This window comes from Hyposmocoma kahamanoa, unplaced genomic scaffold (genome assembly GCF_003589595.1).
Source record: "Hyposmocoma kahamanoa isolate Upper Pololo Valley unplaced genomic scaffold, ASM358959v1 289, whole genome shotgun sequence".
In the NCBI taxonomy this organism is placed as follows: Eukaryota; Metazoa; Arthropoda; class Insecta; order Lepidoptera; family Cosmopterigidae; genus Hyposmocoma; species Hyposmocoma kahamanoa.
The window spans coordinates 1141763-1163009 of NW_020653777.1; the positions used below are offsets into that span (position 1 = coordinate 1141763).

Sequence of the window (21247 nt, forward strand, 5' to 3'; positions counted from 1 at the left end):
TGCGAATCTCGTATGACATAATCGTAGGCGAGATTTTAGTTCTTGCCTGAATGTAAACATTATGATACGATAATCTTATGGCGATTATTGCTTACGAGAATCGCATACGAGTTTTCGTCACGAAGCGTGCGAGAAACTCTCTCCATCTAAATGGGCCTTAATAGTAGTCTGATGAACTTCTGATGAAGTGGTCGAATTAGTATTTACTCGGATTACTGTATTTTCGTTATCGCTCTTCTCACTAGCACTCATTTTCATGACCAAAATCATTGACTTACAATTATATGGACGTCGGGTCCGCGCTAAAAAGTGTCCGAACTTATAGGGCGTTAAAATCGTATACAGAACGTCATTCACGCTTTAGTCTTCGTTTGTTCGACTGACAGCGAAGCGAGCAAAATTAGACAGTACTGCGATGACATTACAATTTAAATTCAAGGTTTTAGCTTTTTCATATTCCTGTACATGTCACTACGTTTAAATAGGTTGACTTGGGACATTTTTTTCGTGGTTTTTGTATTAGACCCGTCTTCCAGTTATTTGTAAGTCAATGACCAAAATACAAAAAAGACGAAGAAACAAAAGAATACCAAAATACTTTTTTTTATTAATAATTTTGGCTTGGATACAAGTCCTTTGAGCCATATCTTCGTTTAATTATGTTTCTGTAAATATGGCCGCCACAAAGAGGATAAGCAATTTGAGGCGGCGTGCTTGGATTGACTCGGGATTCGTTAGAACGGGCCAATACGGGTATTTTAGTTCGAGATTCGTATAATTTCGCGTTTTAATCTTCGATTAAGGCACAATAGCACTATCCTATTCCACTTTAAACTAGATTTCGCATAATCTCAGTACAGAGTACTAAAAAACACGACCTCAAAAGTACGTGGAATTACGTATATTTGCTAAGTTTTATTGAAATATCCCTAGTTCGCCACTATACAGGACTTGACACTGGAGATAATAAAAATCGGTTCTCACTACTCAAAGTATATCCAGAGAAAAACGCCTTGAATTGGAGAAATAGCAAAATAAACCATTAAAATAATTGCTCCTAAATTAAAGTTAGGCGCTATTTATAAAAATGAATCTTTATGCGTGAACAGCCACCCTTAGAGGTGGATGATTTTCTTCAATATAAAATGGGACCACTATGGAAGTACCCCCTTTCCAACAAAAAAAGGATCATGAAAATCGATTCACAAACACCGGAGTTATCGCGTAACGTACATACAAAAAAAAAGAACATACAGTCGAATTGAGAACCTCCTCCTTTTTTTAAGTCGGTTAAAAATAATTGAAAGTCAAAATAAAAACGACACTTTTCCTCCAAAAGGCCCAGAGCGAATCCCCAAAACACTTTAGTTTAAATGTTACCGCCATTTCCTTTTTTTTTTTAAATAAGCAGTACAGGTAGGTATTTTAATTCTCGCAATCAGAACACTGGGCAGTTGGCTGTATGAGTTTTTCTTTTGCCTGCTTACATAGTTCATTATTAGTAGGTAGATTTAAAAGTTTAGAGAAGTCCGTATATGACAAAGTTTCCGTGTTTGTTTTTTGAAAGTAATGCAAACATTTCCGCGCATGTTTGAGAAAAATCTATTGTCACTGCTCATGCTCTAAAAGTACGACATAGCCTTATGTAGCAGGAGTAAAGTGCATCCTCGAAATTTTACAAGAAAACCGCTGTATTCAATAGATACGTTACATATACCAGTGATTTATTTTACATCACCTGAACAAAATGAAAATCGTATACTATATGCATTGACTTACAAATAAATGGACGACGGGTCTAATACAAAAACCACGAAAAAAATGTCCCAAGTCAACCTATTTGAACGTAGTGACATGTAAAGGAATATGAAAAAGCTAAAACGTTGAATTTAAATTGTAATGTCATCGCAGTACTGTCTAATTTTGCTTGCTTTGCTGTCAGTCGAACACACGAAGACTAAAGCGTGAATGACGCTCTGTATACGATTTTAACGCCCTATAAGTTCGAACACTTTTTAGCGCGGACCCGACGTCCATATAATTGTAAGTCAATTAATAATAATTTCGTTTGCAAAAAAATAAATTCTGAAATAAAGCCAGCGTCTCTGGCGCTCGACCCAAGCAAAATAAACCGTATTAGTATGGGAAAAAATGGAATTCGAGCTGAGGTAGTATATATAGACTTGGAGGGACACATTTAGCATTATAATCATTTTCAAGTTTAGTATTGTTACGCGGTCCCTCGCGCGCGCCCTCACCGGCGTCCGCATAACTTGTATAACCAAAAATGTAATTAATTGGAGTTAAAATTATACGGTTTCCACGTGGAATATCATTGTGTTATTAATTCGCCATGCAGAAGACCTAACATACGACCCTAAAGACTCTTAAAATAAGAACAGAAACAGAAAGCTTGCCTGTTGACATTTCGTAGGGTCACATACGACGCATCGCACTTGCCGCCACGCCGGATTGCAAGATTTAAACGTGTCCAACAGCCAGGTTAAGTCGTCGCCGATTAAAGTGGATATACCTGAAAAACAATAAAAAAAATTAACTGTCTTTTTCTTTGTCGTGATACTAAAGCAGGTATTCATATACTGCTTTTGCGACTGGTGTTGTTTTGATAAATCGACCCCTCCTACGTAAAGTATCGTATGTCGAAATTGCCAAGTTTACAGGGAAGTGTTTTAAAGTTTTGAATCCACTGAAAGGAGCACAACAGGCGACTTTAGCATTTTTCAGTTTTATTCGGCAAACGGTTACTCACACAGAGTATTCTAAAATCCTACATATCGGTTAGATGATCTATTAGATTAGCTTTGTCGTGTTATGCTCGTTTCAGTGAATTCAGAACTTTAAAATGCTTGTAAAATGTAAACTTGGTAATTTCGACATACGATACTTTACGTAGGAGGTGTCGAAATATGTGGGGAACCGCTTAAGTGATGGCTGCGTTTCACGTGACCATTACGAGAATAAGCCAGTGTGCATCCAGGGGGTCTACTCTCGAACTCCGTCGGACATCCGTCCGAAACAATTACTGCCAAATAAGCAATACTTGACCAAATGAAAAGACGCGAATGCGATGAAGCTTCATACTGAATACTTGTCTTTTAATTTTGTCGAATATTACTTATTTGACAGTAATTGTTTCGGACGGATGTCGGACGGAGATCGAGAGTAGCCCCCCAGGTTCGTGCCGTGGCTTAGTTGGCGTAGCATCTGACACGGTTTGCTAAAAGATCGGTTCGAATCCGGCCGGATGAAAGGAATGTTTTCTAAGTGTTCGTTCTTCGTATTAAAACTATTTGTTATTTGATTTTGATATTTTGAGTCAACATACCGATAATATACTCCCGGACACATAATTCGAGTCACCTCGCATTTTTGTCGTAAAGGGCTATAATACAAAAATAGTGTTATCATCGAAGAAAAAGGTTCCCCCAGGTTTTGCGAGTTCAAATTTCCAACAAGGACTTATGGAAAAGACTTTTAATATACTAGTTTCAAAATTGCGTACGATAATTCTTAATCAACCGACATAGTTTAAGCTTAGTGCATTTAATACTGATGCCAGGTGGCTGGAATTGTGTGTCCGAGAGTGTATAACATAAAAATCTTACCAGCCGATACAATCACAGATTTCCCATTGCCATCTTCAGCAAGGAACAAGGTGACATTATGTTTCACACTGGGACTGGCACCACCTCCTACTGTTGGAATTATGCTGTTGAACTCTATGCCTGTGGAATAAAAATTAGTATATTAGTTTCAGTGTGGGTTAAAATAGATCACTTCGATTGATATATAGAACAATAATCACAAGAACTGTATAGAATTTAAAACTATTATTATGGCTATCCACGTAATATGAATATTATATAATTAATCTAATTTTAATTATTGGATAATAATAAAGTGACAACACTATGCTCCGAGGACGTGTAAGCATTGGCGCGCCGCACACGGGAGTTAGACTACTTGCCTAATTATTAATTATTGTAAAACTCCATTAATGTTGAAAACACTTTTAATCTATAATTTTCAATGTTGACTCATTGAAATTATTACACAATTTTATTTAACAGATTTAGTTTATAATAAAAAACTCGCAAGTTGCGTGTGACGTGCATGGCTCCGCCATCTTGCCGTATTGCCGTACGAAGCGCGAAAGGCGAGGAATGCCGAGTGCGGCAAAATTGTGCTCGCTTCGAGTGCGGGTTATTATGGATTACCTATCAGGAATCCGAAATGACATTTTCTAGAATTAACGTTTGGTCGAAATTTCATAACTTCGAAAGTAATTTTGAGAGGAAAAGGTTTTTTCTTTTAAACCTAACTTAACAAGTTGTAATTATTTCTAATATTGTTTTTTTTATGGAACCTCAATGGTCAAGCTCAATTCACGACAAAAAATGGTCCAATTTTGAAACTTAGTTTTTAGTCAAATTTACTCCTTTTGCACGTTAACAGCAATAATTTTCTATTTATATTAGATACAATAAAGAATTATACCATTTTGAAATCTACTACTTTTACCGGGCACCCTGTATAAAAATATAATTTTATAATATTTCATGATTTATCGCCGTACTAACCTACCACAAAATCGAGAATTTTTTGTTATTAAATTATATCGCACTGTTATACTGCCTCCGTGGCCGAACGGTTACCATGCCTAACTGCCACGCAGAAGTCCCAGGTTCGATTCCCGGGCCGGGAGAAATATTTGTATGGCCTACATTTATTTCTCTAGTGAGTTTGGATGTAATTGGTGGTTGTCTATGTGAGTGTCCATGGCACCCGCGACACAGGGTTTCCCTAGTGCGGGGCTCTGTTGAGTGTGTGCGTTATTATTATTATTATTATTGTTATAAAACGATTTATTAAACTCACCAGTTTCGATGCAGAGGAACTGTGGTACTGCATTGAACGCTAACTGCATGCTAGGCGTGGTGAGGTACACGCATTGGATGCAGCCAGATTGAGAATGGAGAAGTTTGACACCAGCATCTGAAATGAGATTAAAAATGATTTTGAATTCTTTTTTTGTATGTATTTTGATGATTCTTTTTTTGTGGGGAAAAAGGGTACCTCAGTAGTGGTCCCATTTAAATTTGAAGAAAATGTTCCACCTCTAAGGGTGGCAAATAGATGGAATTCCATGAACTTTTGAGGCCGGTTTTTTTAGCACTCTGTGCTGTATTTTACACATGGAAATAGCAGCCAAATACAATATATTTATTAACACTGTTTTAGTTTTATTTACTTACCATAGTTAAGCTGTAACTTCCTAACAACGAAATCGTACTTCTGATTCAACCAACGTACGGCACCTGATCCAGCCGTCACTAGCTGATCTTCTGTAGTTATTATCTGGGCTTCCGATCTGACAAAATAATACATATAATATCATAAGACAAAGAGAGTAACTCTGCAGAAATAGTAGCGCGACTGGTATCCATGAGTACCCGCCGCGTGTCGTGTGCCGAAGTCATCGAGTATATAACCAGAAATCAAAACGAAAAGTCATATAATTTGTTCTCTGCCAAATGATTACGGTGACAAATGCGCTCCGATTAGCCAGCCCCAATTCGAAACAATTGACGGATGTCGTCAATTGTTTCACGTCAAATAGACCACTTTAACTTAAGCTATGTTATAATGGACGAAAATTGAAAAAATACATATTTAATATTTAATTACCGATGAAATGTGAGTCCATTTGTTTTGTAATTAGATGTTTGGCTGTTTTTCCCACAAAACTGAATGGAACAACCCCCATTGTTAGAGATATTATCTTTGTTAAAATAAATACAGAATATTTTTGGAATATACGGGGACGTACACACAGGTCAGTTGTTGGCGCTGTACTATTTCGTTTTCTAATTTGTTATTTCAGCGCAAACGAGAGTTGATATTTAAAAGTGATATAGAGCCCATTTGACTGATGAGTTGCCAGGTGGATGGCACTTATTTCGTCTCTGTTTCTGGTTATATAATCGATGACGGAAGCCCACATTCGCACGTTGCGCGGGTAGAGCTCCGTTAAGGTAGTTTTTCAACAGCGAGGCGAGGCGAGGCTAGACTAGGCGAGACGAGGATTGCCATTTTTATGAAAAAAAATTCAATTCTCTCCCAGCCCATCTTCGGTGGAAATGGGTTGGATTGAAATATTTGTTGATATTGAACTGTATTGCTGCACACATAGAGTATTAGACTTTTTAACAGAAACACGATTTCTCGCGATGGATAATAGCCATTGTGGAATACGTATTCAATTCAATTCAATTCATTTATTCATTCGTTATTACAGGTACATGATATAGATAGTAATAATAACGTACGAATCGAGATTTAAAAAAATATGGTTTCATCTGATTCTTCTTCCGTAAACATATTTAATAATAATCATTTACGGGACGTCTTACTTCAGCCTCGTATTTATCGTTAGAATGAGCTGAACAGCACTGAATCTTCACTATCCACAATCACAGCGCAAGGGATGTTTTCGATGGCTCGCGCGAGATTGCGATGGCTCGATAGGCGAAATTTATATCCTCGCGTCGCCGATGGAAAACTACCATTACTCGCTCGATGTTACGCGATAGGTGCCTACCGCTAACTGTATCGCCGGCTGTACAAGCGCTCAAAGGTTGTTGCACACCAATCTGAATGGTCGCACGACACGTTTCGTAAGAAAAATCGTCCCAATGTCATAATCGCGTAGTTATTGTTCAGTGGATGTGTGTAAAATTAATTATTGACAGTGATTTAAAATTCATCATCATCGTCATCAACCACTTAATCGTACCACTGCTGGGCACGGATCTCCTCTAATTGATACTGGTTGGGGATTTCACACGTTTCTCAAAGGCTCTGAACGTTTTGCAATGTGCAGCGTTCATCGCGATGTTTTCCTTGGAATGTGCCGTACGGCCATTCAGATGTGCATGCAACATCCTCTAAGCGCTTGTACCGCCGGCGATAGACTCAGCGGTAATACTTATCGTGTTCATAATACTTCTTTTTACAACCCTTTGACGAGAATGTGTCGGACCTACAATGACCTTATGGTTGATCCTGGCGATGATATTTTAGAGACGGATATATTTGATAGTAATTTTAAAAGGCTTCGCAATTGAATCCACAAGCACCACAGTTTCTCTCTTTCATAATTATAGTCATAGTAATTCTATTTTATTTAAGGTTACAGTTTTATTATGCTACTTAGGCCGTTTTATTAATATATTGTGACAAAATTGTTCACTCATGATTGGTCATGGCGTATGTACATGTTTAGGTTTACATTCTAGAGTAGAATTAGCAATAATGTTTAAGCTTTTGTTAAGGAGTGAATGTAAACCGTTTTGTAAATCTAATAAGTAAATTACTGCACTCGAGCAAATCTTTAAACATATAAAAGTTGTCATTTTACAGATGTGGCCTTATTACACGCAATGTGGATTGTCAAAGCACAAAATACTTCAAGGAATCGTAGAAGTATTGCGTATAGATTTAGTAGCAGTAGACCTTCTTGTGCGAGTTCATCCTAGGTAGCACTGCCACCTTACCTATTTCTGCCGCCAAGCAGAAATGTCAGCATTACTGTGTTCCGGTTTTGAAGGGTAAGTGTGCTGGTGAAAATACAGGCACATGGGACTTGTCAACTTATGTCTCAGGGTGACGGACGCAGTGGTAGTGCCCCTCAAATCTTTGCAATCTAAAGCTCTGAGTGGCGCTGTAACTGTTATGGACTGGCATGTAGTGACATTGCGTGCACGACTTGTTCGTCCCGTCACTTGATATTATAAAAAAAAGATAAATACCTGTCATTATCAGCTGCAGGCGGATTCTCAATAATAGCAACTTCATACTCTTGTTGTCCGTCTACTTGTGCATTACTGCTTATCTCGTATTGCTGATATGTTGTTGTTTGCTCTTCCACTTGTTGCTGGAACGAAAGATGAATAATTACTATTGCTATTTGCAAACACGGTGATACTGAAAAACTGTCTGCTCAAAATTTTGTTACCCACAAAAACAATTTTTTACATAAACGCAATTAATGTTTTTAATTAGACTATAAAATTTTGTACTTTGGCTTTTAAGCTCTTTTTACACCAAAGTATCGAGTGGCGCTGAAAAGGTAAAACATGGATTTGTAAATTATAACAGGAGAGCGTATAACTAAATATAACAAGCCATATCTCTAATTTTATTTGTTATATGGAAAACTAGAAAGTTTCAGCTTTTCCATATATATTTTTTAAAACTAGTTTTAAGACGCCTGAAACGTTCGGGCGTTTATGTCGGCCTCGTAATGTATGTATACATATAAATAACTATCCTACTTTATATCTACTACTCCCACAAGAGGTATTGCTCCTCATCGGAAAGGAAGACCTCACTTAGGAGTACAGACCTTCAGCCTACTTCGTCAACAGGATGCTCAGAATTAAATTTAGCTCTCCTACCTGACCAATGCATTTTAATTGATATTGGGCCCGACATCACGCATATTGATCACATTCCATTAAAGGAAGCAAGTCTTCCAACTTGTTACAGAATTGGCATTAAGGGGATTCTGCCCTTCGTGTGAGATAGTAAAATTTATTTATTGGAATGTGACCAGAATGCAGTCCAAGAGCAATTATTAACAGTGACTTTGATAGGCTACCCTCCTCGAACTTTACCATATGATAAATAAAATTAGTTATGATTTTTGTTTTAAAAAAAACTACTTTAAATCTCTCTCCTGAAATCTTTTCCAAATGCATATTACACATTTAACCTTTCCGGTGTTGATATATACTGTTTCTTTCTCTCCTTTTACAACCATGTGCACTCTTTCTTCTCTCCCTCTTTATGACTTAACGATGCGTTGCTTTCTCAAACACGTATCTCATAAAGAGTGATTATTCAGGACATGGCAAAAAATTATTTTTATTTTAAATTTCTTATCAAGGGCGTTAATTTAGATGCACTACTTTAAGAACAGGTAAAAGCCAGTGTGTGACTATGAAGAAAACGTGATGTGAAGTCAGCCTGCAAATTTGTATAATACAATGCATTTGTTACTTTGTGCTTTAAGATACGAGTTTGAGAAAGTTAGGCGACATTATCTTTCTCTTCATAACTATATATGCATACTCTCTCTCTCTTTTTTATACTACACTCTATTTACGGCAATGACCAATGGAAAATATTCCATTAATTTATAAAATTCTTTAGTCAAGGAGATATAAAGTCAGTCAGTCATTTAATAACACGACCAAAGCATCTATAAAAAAATATTGCAATTAATAAAGCGACGTCTCTTGTCAGTCATTAGTAGCTTTAAAAGTACCTGGCTGTAAGTAAAATATAGACTTTCATATCATTACCACAGGCTATGGCAAAAAAGGTGTTATTACCAAAAACAAAGTTCTGCAGCCAGTTCACTGAGAAATACGTAACTGACTCATTTCGTAGCTCAGTTGGAAGAAAATATTTCTTTGAGTTCAAAACAACAAAATACTTTATTAAATAAATATTTTTAAGTCACTCTCACAATACTACTTACATTACTAACTTCAGCAGCATTCTGGACAAAAGTCCCACCTTCCTCTTCAGGTTCTCCTTTGACATCGTAAATACCCTCAGTCATAACGATACGCCCTGACTGGTCCATGGTCCACATGCCTCCAAAGGCAAAGTTTGACGGGTTACCACTTTGCTCGTACAGTATTACCGTATTTGGGCCTAATTGGACTGGTTCCCCTGGAATAATAGGTTTAGGATTCGTAAATGTTTCATTTACGTAACAAAATTTAAAATAATTACAAATTAAAATTTGTTTCTATTGAGCTGGCCAAATTTGAGATCTATTTTAGTTTTTCTCATCTGGGATGGCCTAAACAATCAATTTAAGAGCGCGGTGATAAAATCAGGGGTTTATGTTCAAAACGCAGCATACAATAGGTAGTTTTCAACAGCACATCTTTCTGCATTTGTTCTGTAAGCAATAGGCCACTGAAATTGATCCGGTTCTAGCACGACTAGTTATTGTTATTGTTAAGTAGCCATGTTCGGGGTAGGTGCACATCTTCCTTATTGTAACCAATAATGAAGGGTTGATCTATAGTGCGTCAATAAACAACAGAATTAAAATTAATTGTAACTTTGATAGTAGTCTATGCTGTGAATAATGAATAGAAAGTCAAGGTTATTAGTTGAGAATAAGCTATTGTTGTAAAAGTCGGTATTAAAACCGATATGGATATATGCTTTGGAGTTGTGGGGATCAGCCAGCACTGCCAATGTGGAAATTTTTCAGCGCTTCCAAAATGGTGTACTAAAGACTATAGTCCAATCACCTTGATTTGTAAGAGCACAGGAAATACATGACTATCTTAAAATACAAACTATTAAACAGGAAATACTAGCATGTAAAGAAAAGTTGATTATTAGTGTCTTGATTATCACTACATACAAATGTATTGGCAATATCTCTGGTTGACGAAAATAGTAATAATAATAGAGTTTAAAATAAACATAATAATAATAATAATAATAATATAATAACGCACACACTCAACATAGCCCCGAACTAGGGAAACCCTGTGTCGCGGGTGCCACGGACACACACATAGATAACCACAAATTACACCCAAACTCATGAGAGAAATAAATGTAGGCCATACAAATATTTCTCCCGGCCCGAGAATCGAACCTGGGGCCTGTGCGTGGCAGTCCGGCATGATAACCGTTCGGCCACGGAGGCAGCAAAGTGGCTTGAGTCGTTTGAAAAAGTCAAGAATATTGGAAAGTTGTGTCAGTAGAACACAATCAGCCATTTAATGAATAAGGAAGAAAAGACTCGCAGGACTCTTTATTCCAAACGACATATAACTACAGCATGGATCTGTTTACGGTTCAAGGACCTGTTCGCAGATGGATACAAAATTTTAAAAAAACTTGATAGTTTTACCTCATCTTGTTCATATACATTTTTTTTAAGTTACCAAGTAACGGTTTAATCAAGTCATACGCCTGGTTATAAGCGACTTGCATGTCTATAGCAATTACAGTGCCACTCAGAGCTTTAAATTGCAAAGATCTTAGGGGCACTGCCACTGAAATCGTCATACCCTGAGACATAAGTTTATAAGTACCATGTGCCTGTAATTTCACTAGCACCCTTCAAAAGCAGAATGCAATAATTTAAATAGCCTTTGTGGCCAAACGGTTACCATGCTGGACTGCCACGCAGAGGTTTCAGGTTCGATTCCCAGGACGGGAGAAATATTTGTATGGCCTTTATTTATTTCTCTCGTGAATTTTGGTGTAATTTTTGGTTGTCTACGTGTGTGTCCATGACACACAGGGTGTACAGGGTTTTCTTAGTGCGGGGCTATGAGTGAGTACGCATTATTATTATTATTATATATTACTGCTTGGTGGTAGAAATAGGTAAAAGGCAGTATTTACCTGGTCAAACTCTTTCATAAGAAGCCCTACTGCTGCTGAGTTTGTACATTATACAATGAACAAAGTTAATGTAATATAATAAGTTCACATGCAAAATAGGCCTTGACGTCGAGTTGCGGACACCAGCCCGTTACACCAAATACCAAGTAATATAATAAGTTAAATAAATTATGCTATGATTACAAAAATTGAGTATTTATACTAAATAAAGATTAAGAAACAATGGCTTAGACTATAACTACACGACATTTATGCATAACGACGTTATCGAAACCACAAAACAGTAGTCGAAATGCAGCTTAGATAAAGTCGGCGCGAGTGCATGCTACCTACACTAAAGCAATAGTGGTTAAGACTACAATTGTTCCACAATCTCGCCAGTAATAAAAACCCTTAGCCATTTCAATAATCTACAATGCTATGACAATCAAAAATATACCCTTCATGTTGACAAAAACGGGTTGCTCGAAATTGCCTTCCACCAATTGTCCAGTATGGACTATCTGCTGTCCCTGCTCCACGGGCACCTCCACAACCTGGTTCACCACCTCCACTTTCTCCTTGTCCTCATCAACCTTCCGATTTACCATAATTTTTACTTTTTTTTCACTCTCACTTGGTTCATCACTTTTACGCTTAATAACAGTTTTTTTCTTCTGTTTCTTGTCCATGTTTATTTATTTACTTAATTAAATTGCACTAAAACGCTTTTGTGTACGCTTTTGACGCGATAAATGCGAGATTTTCGAGTTTCCAAATCATGTTTGCTAAAGCTATGTTTTTTAACATTATTATATAAAATAACAAGTTATATTGAATTTGTAATAATATTTACGCTTATATTAAACAATATTACATAAAAGTTATTTTAAATATTTAGTGAACCGTGTTTTTATAACTGTAAATGGGATAAAATTCAAACTACGGCTTGTGCGAAAAGGACAACTCAGAGAGACGCCATTTTTGTCGATACCATTAGTGACGCGCTGATACGCCTTTTTAAACTCAAGGAACATCGAAAGATCGTAAAAACTGTCATTGCCCATTAACTTACCAATAACGTAAAACGTTATTAGAGTGTTTAGTATTGAATATCAATATTGAATACACTAGTCATTTTGTGAAAGATAAATTATGTTCTTTAAGTTCAGTTCTATGATATTTGATAAATCGACACCAAATTGTACTTTTGTCGATAAATTACTGAAATAGCGCCTCACTCGACTTTGTGACAGACTTTGGAATTGCTATTAATAATTTCGTTCAGAAATTTTCTGATAACGCTTTTCTTCCGATGTTTGATTTTGAATATAAATGCAAAGTACAACAAAGACAATCATATACTTTTTTGTAGAAAGGCTTCCGTTTTCGTATGTAGAAACTTGTAACAAATACTTCAAAAAAGATGCACTTTGACATTAGTCGCATGACCTGACCCACTTTGATAATTTCAGTGTTTACAAATCACCTGCAAATTAAACGATTACTAGGAAAACTTTTTCGCATGACTCACGAAACATTACAAAACTTATTATTTATGCGTTACAAAGCGTATTATTCATGCTTGTCCTCAATACTTTGTCGATTCTCCTACAAGTCGCGTTCATTGTGTTTATGAGTTTAGTTTCTATGAATATAATAAGACAGTTCAGTGGTGCAGCAAGAAAAATGGCTTTAATTGCTCCAGCGTTATTCGTTAATCACGGTGGCGGACCCCTACCCTTACTAGGGGACAAGGACCATCAGGAACTTACAAATTTTTTACGCGATGGTGTAAAAAAACACGTTAATTTAAAAGAAATAAAAGCTATAATTCTGGTCACCGCTCATTGGGAGGAAGACGTCGTGACGATATCCTCAGGTACTTTTTTGAATTGTATTATTCGATATTAAAAAAAAAGTCAAAATCCAATTTCTGTTTTCATAGTGTCCCTTTCATAAAAAAAAGCCCGTTTTTGTAGTTACAGTTTTTTTAATAAATTTTTTTATTTATGTATTTATATGTTTTGAATTTCATAATTGTTTGGTGGTTGTTTAGCTGATGGCTCTATAGCTCAACAAAAAAAGAAATAGATTATACATGACAGGCAAGCATTGTTTTACAAATGACTTCACTCCACCTCATGCTAACGAACCAAATAAAGTGTTAACCAGTCACGGGTCCATGTACAATCATTAAAAACATGCAGTTTCTCTAATGATTTTCATAATGTGGTGTCTTAAAAGCCACACAATGTGTCTAATGCGCACATGTGTTCCCATCCACCATTAAAAAATAAATGTAATTTATAAAATTTTAAAAATCCTACCAAAATTGTTACGGACACACATATCGTAATAGGACCCATAACTGGTTCAGAACAATAAGTAATAAAATATATTAACCTATAATTCAGAAAATTAACCATTGTATTATTAGTATTATATAAATGTTATATTAAGTACTTAATGTTTGTTGAAAATTCATAACTAACTGTTTTGTGGAATCGCATAAAGTTTTCGGAAAAAAAAAATTACCTTTCTATAATACACAAAATACAACCTAATATATATTTTTTGTAATCTTGCTAATTTCTTTGATTATCAGGTGAACATCACAATTTATACTTTGATTACTACGGTTTCCCCCCTGAGTCCTACAAATACAAGTACGATGCACCAGGAGACCCAGATCTAGCGAAACGTATTCATGAGGCATTGAAAATTAATGGTATTAAATCCAAGTTAGACCCAAAAAGAGGATGGGACCATGGAGTTTTCGTTCCAATGATGTTAATAAATCCATCTGCAGATATTCCAATCGTACAAGTGTCTGTATTGAGTAATCAAGACCCAGAAGAACATTATAATCTTGGTGAAGCATTACAGCCTTTCCGTAAAGAAGGCATAGCTATCATAGGTTCCGGTATGTCATATCACAATATGAGAGAATTTATGTACGGGAGAGAGAGACGTGAAGTTGTTAATGCAGAATTTGACAACTATTTATATCAAGTATGTACATCGGAAGAACCGAAAGAAAGGAAGAGAGGGTTCATATCTTGGAGACATGCAAATGGAGCTACAGCTGCGCATCCGATAAGGGCTGCAGAACACTTTATGCCTTTGGTGGTTGTAGCAGGAGCAGGAGGATCTAAACCTGGTGAACGGATTTTTAATTGGGATATGAGTGCTACATTTAGACTAAGCGGGTTTATTTGGAAAGATGAATAGTTTGGTAAATTGATTTTACTTTTGAGTAAACAGTGTTATCGTTTGCAAGTGCTTAATATGTTTGATATTTTTTATATTTTTAAATATGTGCTTCGGCATCCGACATCCAAATCAAAAGATGCAGAGTTTTTGCATATACGGTTGTTTTACAAGTCGCAACAAGACAAAAATTGCTGAGCTTACATTTATTTACAAACTTTTTCTTTTGATGATAGATCAGCTCTATTTGCATAAAATTGTTTCTATGCCTTCTGTCTTTCATCTCTTTAAAAAAAACATCTAAAATTATTATCTTTTAAATACACATTAATCCACATATATTATCAAAAAAAAATTTCACACATCCGCATCTGTAGATTTCAATGACGAAAAATTCAGATCCCTGGTCTAAACCAATATCCCACGCGAGCACTAACGACTCGATAGTCGGTAGTGCTCGCGTGGGATATTGGTGTCGATGATGTCTTAGTAAAGGCACTAATATAATGTACAAGGTAAAGGTTAACGTTATTAAGAAGAGACGTTTTGAAGAGATTTGTCGTAGAGTGTTGTAGCATGATCTGAAAATGTATTAAACAGCTGATATCTGCATCATCCATGTCATAGTATAAGACAGTAGTGTAAATTCATACAAACTAGGAGCCCAACCTTTAAGTGTGTAAACCTGTCACGCGCCGTGTACGGACGGACGCACGCATTCGCATATTCTCACAGTGCACCCAAGTTACACAGCGCGGATCGGTGTTTTAAAAAATGACGTCAAATGGTAAACCTGTTCATGGTTGTTGTTAATTATTACCTTTATTATTATTATTTATAGGCTTAGGCCAGTGTTAGTTTCGGTATATGCAGACAGTTAATATTGATAAAGAGCGCCAACGTTAAGACAGCAGCGCGGCTTGTGTGTGTGCAGCATGCCCACCGCGCGTGACAGTTAGTTTGAAAGCGTTTACACTATAGTAGAATAAAACAATTAGGGCAACTCCGCACAAGTCACACAGCCACCGGAACAATGAATTTATTGCAAACCAAATTTCCCGATCGCATAATTTCACGAAATTCAGCCGTTAAGTGGCCAGCTCGATCATGTGATTTAACACCGTTGGTTTGTTTTTTATGGGGCTATGTTAAAGACCGTGTCTATACGGAGCCAATCGAATTACATTCTTAAAGCTCAAAATTCGTGAAGTGATTAACGAAATAGACCCACTAATTTGTCAAAAAGTTATTAAAAACTTTGATGAAATAATAGACTTCTGTAACTGTAGTCGTGGTGGACATTTATCAGATATAATTCTTTATTCATAATTGCCAAACCTTACTTTTTTTAATACAATAAAAATTTTAATAATTGTCATGTAGATTTATTGTTTTTTTTTTGATTTACAAACAAAGCTCTTGTTGAAAAACCATATAGTAAAACACGGGTAGGTGACTGTCGTTCACGACTTTTTGACGTTACAACGAAGGACTGGCGTGACAATGGGAAGAGCTAGACCGACAGTCGTCAGTCGATAAATAAAACGTCACGATAAAAATGCGTCGACAGATATTCGCGGCTTCAAACGATTCTGTCTGCACGACAAGATGGCTGCCGTAAACCAATAAATTGTCACGATCCAGTGGGGACAGCTAGACACGACAGTCGTTCAACGATAAAATAAACGTCCACGACGATATTTATTATTATTTTACTACGTTTATACTTTAAACTTTAAGAAAAAAATACCAAGATGATGATCATGGATGCTTTGGATTTGTTAAAAAAATACAAGGTATAACTGCGTTCGCTCGATGTTTAAAAAGTGACATCAAACAGTAGATAAATATGTCTACCATTTAATGTCATTTTGTTGTGTTTTAGTTGTTTGAACAAGAGTGCCTCATATTTGGAGAAAATTCAGAATTGTTTAGCGTTTTATGTCTATTTTATAATCATACGCGCATAATTGAAATACCTACTTTACCTATCGATATACGTACGATATATCAAGTTTCTTAATATTCATACCTACCTTTATTGATTGCCACATAGTTTCACAAAAATGTTATTAAAATATATTACAGTATTCACACATGTGACACCCATCAAGGACGCCGCAAAATCAGGAGAGCACTACAAATTATTAATTACAAAATTATAAATATCACTACAAATTACTAATATTGTTTGTTACATGTTTAAGATGATGGTTGTATAGCCAAAGCTCAATAAATATCTTTATATACGGCCTTCCGGCGCAAGTCTCCATTACCGCCCCGCCCTTAGTATAAAATGTTATGGACAAAGAACCTTCAGCTCGCAGTTTAAAAAAGTAATGCCATTTTGGTCACCAAACGAAAAGGGAATGATCTTGTGTTCATGGGGGTGCCAATTATTTATTTTTCACAAATAAAGATGCCACAAATCCTTCTGTAGACATAAGTACAAGTTATTTTATTTTCTATAATGTTGTTACAAAAATATAGCTCTTAGAATAATGGCCCACTTTGAATTATGCTTTTTAATATTTTAAAGGCGAATACCGAACACTTAAAATAAGTAACATGAACAAGGGCAGTACTAACTTTTTATGAACAATTTTTTTCTCTTAATAACACACTAGGTCACACTAAGTTTAGTATATAATGTCACAAAAAATTCAACATCAGCAATTAGCACTACGCTAACTCGTAATTTGTCAATTATGCGTTTTTTTTACCTAATTAAGCTTAAGAACATATTACAAAAATAATAATATTATACTATATCTCATAAGAATAACTTGTACTAAGAAAATCAATATACTTATTGTGTTATTATTAAAAAAGAAACTTTATAGGTTTTGGCTTAGAATAATAACGCATACAAATCTAGTCTGCACACGCTAAGTGAGGTAAATTGAAGCGCTCCCAATGGGCCTACACGAGCGGGCGGGCCGTCAGTGCTCAAGGTCAACTTGCACCGCGAACAGCTCCAGAATTTTAGCTAGAAATGACGAAATGTGCGGTAACTGAGTGTAAAAATACGTCAGACAAACATAAAATAGATACTAACATCACATTCCACAAGGAAGTAACGCGTTTCAACTTGTATTTTTATATAAATATTCACTAAAACCGAAAATTAACCTACTACTAAAACTAGCCTACATGAATTGAACAAGTGAATAAATAAACAGTCTTTGTTTTTAAAATGTTTATTTGAATTTGTCAAGACAAATTTTATATTGAACAATTGAACAAGTGAGGCAAAAATCAAAATTTTTGCCTCACTTGTGGCAGTTCGTTTGATATGAAACTATCCTTCTATAATAAATAAATAAAATAAATAAATAACGCACACTCTCAACATCTATCTATATCTATGCGTTATTATTCTAAGGGTTTTGGTGAAAAGTTGCAACTTTTGAGTTAACGTAAGGTTAAAGACTTGTCTGATGGATTAATGATCATTTACCTTTCTTCCAAATTATTTTTTCTTGCCATTTTTTCCGAGAAGTAGTTTCCCAAAGATTCCCCGTTTTGCAGTAGCACAAACTCAAACCGTCTTGTTTTTGTCTTTTTGTTTTCGTGTTTGTCTTTATTTCTAGCAGCGAAGTGCTAGAAATAGACACAAAAAAACAATATTTTTTTATAAAGCAAAGCAAAAGTTCACAATTTGCCAGCGTTTAGCTATTACAAAAAACAAGTTCAGCTAGCTTTTTATTTGGTATTGTAACGATCAACCAGTTTTAAATTATTTTTTGTAAGGACCAATTAATTACATTAATTACAATTGTAGATGGAATTGTTTAGATTTAAGAATAACTTATTTTTATAACACACAAATTAAATCATTTGTATAATTATTTTGGTTTTTATTTCCACATAAATTTAGTGTAGCTTCATCTTGAATAATAAAATCCAAGAAATTAAAGCATTTTTATATCTAAAATATACCAATAATAAAGATGGAACAAAATACAATAATTCTGGGGTTTCAGAGAGAGGTATTATGCACTCTATGTGTGTCACTTCCTTATAGTTAAATTAATAATTACAAGCTGACTGCGATGTCGTGTAGCAACACAATTAATTATGAGTTAGTATCATATTAGAAACACGACAATAGATTTAAAAGCGTTATGGCGATAACTATTTCCATTTAAATAAAAAACAATAATTTAGTTCCTTTTATTTAGGACATTGTCTTCTTTTTAAAAATGATATAGCTCTGTCGATACAATCGATGATTCCGCCAACTTCAAGTAAGACACGCGTTTATTACTCAAAATTTGACCGGAAAATTTCGGTGATACACTTCGCTGAGAAGAGGATCTACAACAGCAGACAACACACGCATGCACAAATTACAGAAACAAATTGTTCCTTTTAATATATTTTAAACCATTTATTTTCACACACATAATAATAATAATAATAAAAAAACTTTATAAATAATAATAATAATTTACAGAAATGAGGATAAACAATGTATAATTACGCAATTTACTGAATTAATGAATTATTTAAAAAATAATAATATAAAATTAAAAAAATATATAATATGTGTGTGACGGACACGAGCTTAGGGAAATGCTGAAATCACTTTGTAGTGATTTCAGCCCTGATTTTCAGCTCGACCCGACCATGGCAGCTCTACGTTGTCGATCACACACACAAATCGCAAACAAACATCAATATTATTTATCTAACAATAATAATAATAAAATGAAATAATCATAACAATGACAATAAACCAATAATAATATTAACAAATCTAAAATTATGAATTATCTTAAATTATTAATTAAATTATCTCAATTCTATACAATTATTTAAAAAATAGTTTCTATAGACATTCCATAGACATCGCACAGAGTCTTATTTTTCCCTTTATTTTGCGTTTCATAAAAGCACTCACTTTTGAACCACCAGCATATTCCTCCTTAGATGCATTTTCGGGCTCAAAAGGGATAATATACATATAATTCATTCATTTATCGTCACTTGATATTATATATAATATCAAGTGACGGGACAAACAAGTCGTGTGGCTGATGGTATAAGCTACACGCTTGTTTACGCTTGTAACAGTTGCAGTGCCGTTTTAGACCGCAAAAATCTGAGGGACAGAGCCACTGCGCCCGTCACCTTGAGACATAAGTTGACAAGTCCCATCTGCCTGTAATTTCTACAAAATTACATCGGACATATATTATATGTATAACGGGGGAATGGGCTACATTAAATATTTTTATTTGGTACAGTCAAAAGCACGTCCAGCTTGACACTTTGTACTTTGGACCGTTATTATCGTAAGCGGCATAGAGTTAGATTTAAATCTTAAGTGTCAAGCTTGACGTACTCTTGACCCTGTACTTTTTTCCATCCTCTAACCGTGTACCATGATTGTCTTTTTGATAATTTCTTGCTCGTCTGACCAGTTTGTTTACAAACAGGTTTTAATATATAAGGCATCCACAATGGCAGTGTTAATTTGAAATTCATAATGTTATAATTTATTAATAAAATGCATAATTATTTCAAATAATCTCTGTACAGAGTACTAAAGAAACCGACCTCAAAAGTCATTAATCCCCTAGTTTGCCACCCTTAGAGTATTCGACGTCTTTTTGCATACCGTGCCAGACGCTATACCAACTAAGCCACGGAACGAACCAACGGACCTCACGAATTTTTCTATGTGCTTGCGTCGTGTCTTTGTACTTGGTCTTTCAACGACTTTTTAGTCGTAGCGCCATCTATGAGAAATCTATGACAGATTTATCACCCAGTTAGTACCTTTACAGCTACCAGTCCTGGCGAGAGATGTCGCTATTCACTGTATTTTCTGAGTGTTCTATCCTTGTTCTACAAGGATATAACACTCAGAAAAAATTCTTTCGCTAGTATTAGCGGAATATTTTATGCAAATTTAAATGGGACTACTGCTCAGGTACCCTCTTTCCAACAAAAAAAGAATCGTCTAAATCGGTTCACGAATGCGAGTTACATATAAATAAAGCTGTCGAATTGAGAACCTCCTCCTTTTTCAAGTCGGTTAAACGCAATATTAATGAATCGCAATCATTTACTGAATTAAAAAAATGGTGGGCAACCCGGCCTGGAGGCAGGGCTCCGTCATTCGCTCGAGGGTACTCGTTAAATGCCTACCGCTGAGTGTATCGCCGGCAGTGCAAGTGCTCAGAGGGTCTTGCACACACATCTGAATGAACGTACAGCAGGTTTCGTAAGAAAAATCGACGCAACGCCGCAATCGCGAAGTTATGTTCAGTTATGAAATTTACCTTAAAAACAAAAATTACTTCAGTACATATTACGAGAGAAGATCAAAGCTACGAAAATTGTAAGAAAAAATAACCATCTGGCAACACAACACAATATTGATTCGGTATCGTTGTCATATTGTTTACAAATGTACAAAATAGCGGATTAAGAGGTTTTCTGACAACAGATTACAATAACAGTTGTTTAAAAATCGCATAACATTGTAATGAATTTTGACAAACAGCTGTTTTTTTAATCGTAATCAATTGAAGCGATCTCCTTAAAAATCAAGTCGTAATGTGCATCC

The 21247-nt window shown here is 35.5% G+C and overlaps 2 protein-coding genes and 1 long non-coding RNA gene across 3 annotated transcripts in view; 1 reads left to right on the forward strand and 2 right to left on the reverse strand.

The window, feature by feature from the left end:
• Positions 1 to 12146, reverse strand: part of LOC113229181 — a 30870-nt gene extending 18724 nt beyond the window's left edge. Inside the window, exons 1-7 of the mRNA XM_026462700.1 lie at positions 11915 to 12146; positions 9569 to 9765; positions 7833 to 7957; positions 5277 to 5392; positions 4900 to 5016; positions 3627 to 3746; positions 2418 to 2533 (exon numbers count right to left, since the gene is read on the reverse strand). Of these exons, the coding sequence (XP_026318485.1) occupies positions 2418 to 2533; positions 3627 to 3746; positions 4900 to 5016; positions 5277 to 5392; positions 7833 to 7957; positions 9569 to 9765; positions 11915 to 12146 (1023 nt within the window). The remainder of the gene's footprint in view (positions 1 to 2417; positions 2534 to 3626; positions 3747 to 4899; positions 5017 to 5276; positions 5393 to 7832; positions 7958 to 9568; positions 9766 to 11914) is intronic.
• Positions 12147 to 12914: 768 nt separating this feature from the next.
• Positions 12915 to 14852, forward strand: LOC113229206 (4,5-DOPA dioxygenase extradiol-like). Its single transcript, XM_026462727.1, has 2 exons — positions 12915 to 13336; positions 14063 to 14852. The coding sequence occupies exons 1-2, from the start codon at positions 13036 to 13038 to the stop codon at positions 14686 to 14688; spliced, it is 927 nt and encodes a 308-aa protein (XP_026318512.1). The 5' UTR covers positions 12915 to 13035; the 3' UTR covers positions 14689 to 14852.
• A 4003-nt stretch (positions 14853 to 18855) lies between these two features.
• Positions 18856 to 21108, reverse strand: LOC113229156. The gene is made up of 3 exons (XR_003310385.1): positions 21035 to 21108; positions 20827 to 20960; positions 18856 to 18987 (listed from the first exon to the last, which is right to left on the reverse strand). It is a non-coding gene; the product is annotated as an uncharacterized LOC113229156 (long non-coding RNA).
• Between the last annotated feature and the right edge of the window lie 139 nt (positions 21109 to 21247).

Excerpts from the sequence above, each read along its gene's own strand:
- LOC113229206 (XM_026462727.1), top strand. The coding sequence starts at position 13,036 with ATGCTTGTCCTCAATACTTTGTCGATTCTCCTACAAGTCGCGTTCATT. Across the intron at positions 13,337-14,062 it reads CGTCGTGACGATATCCTCAG|GTGAACATCACAATTTATAC; the intron begins GTACTTTTTTGA and ends TTTGATTATCAG.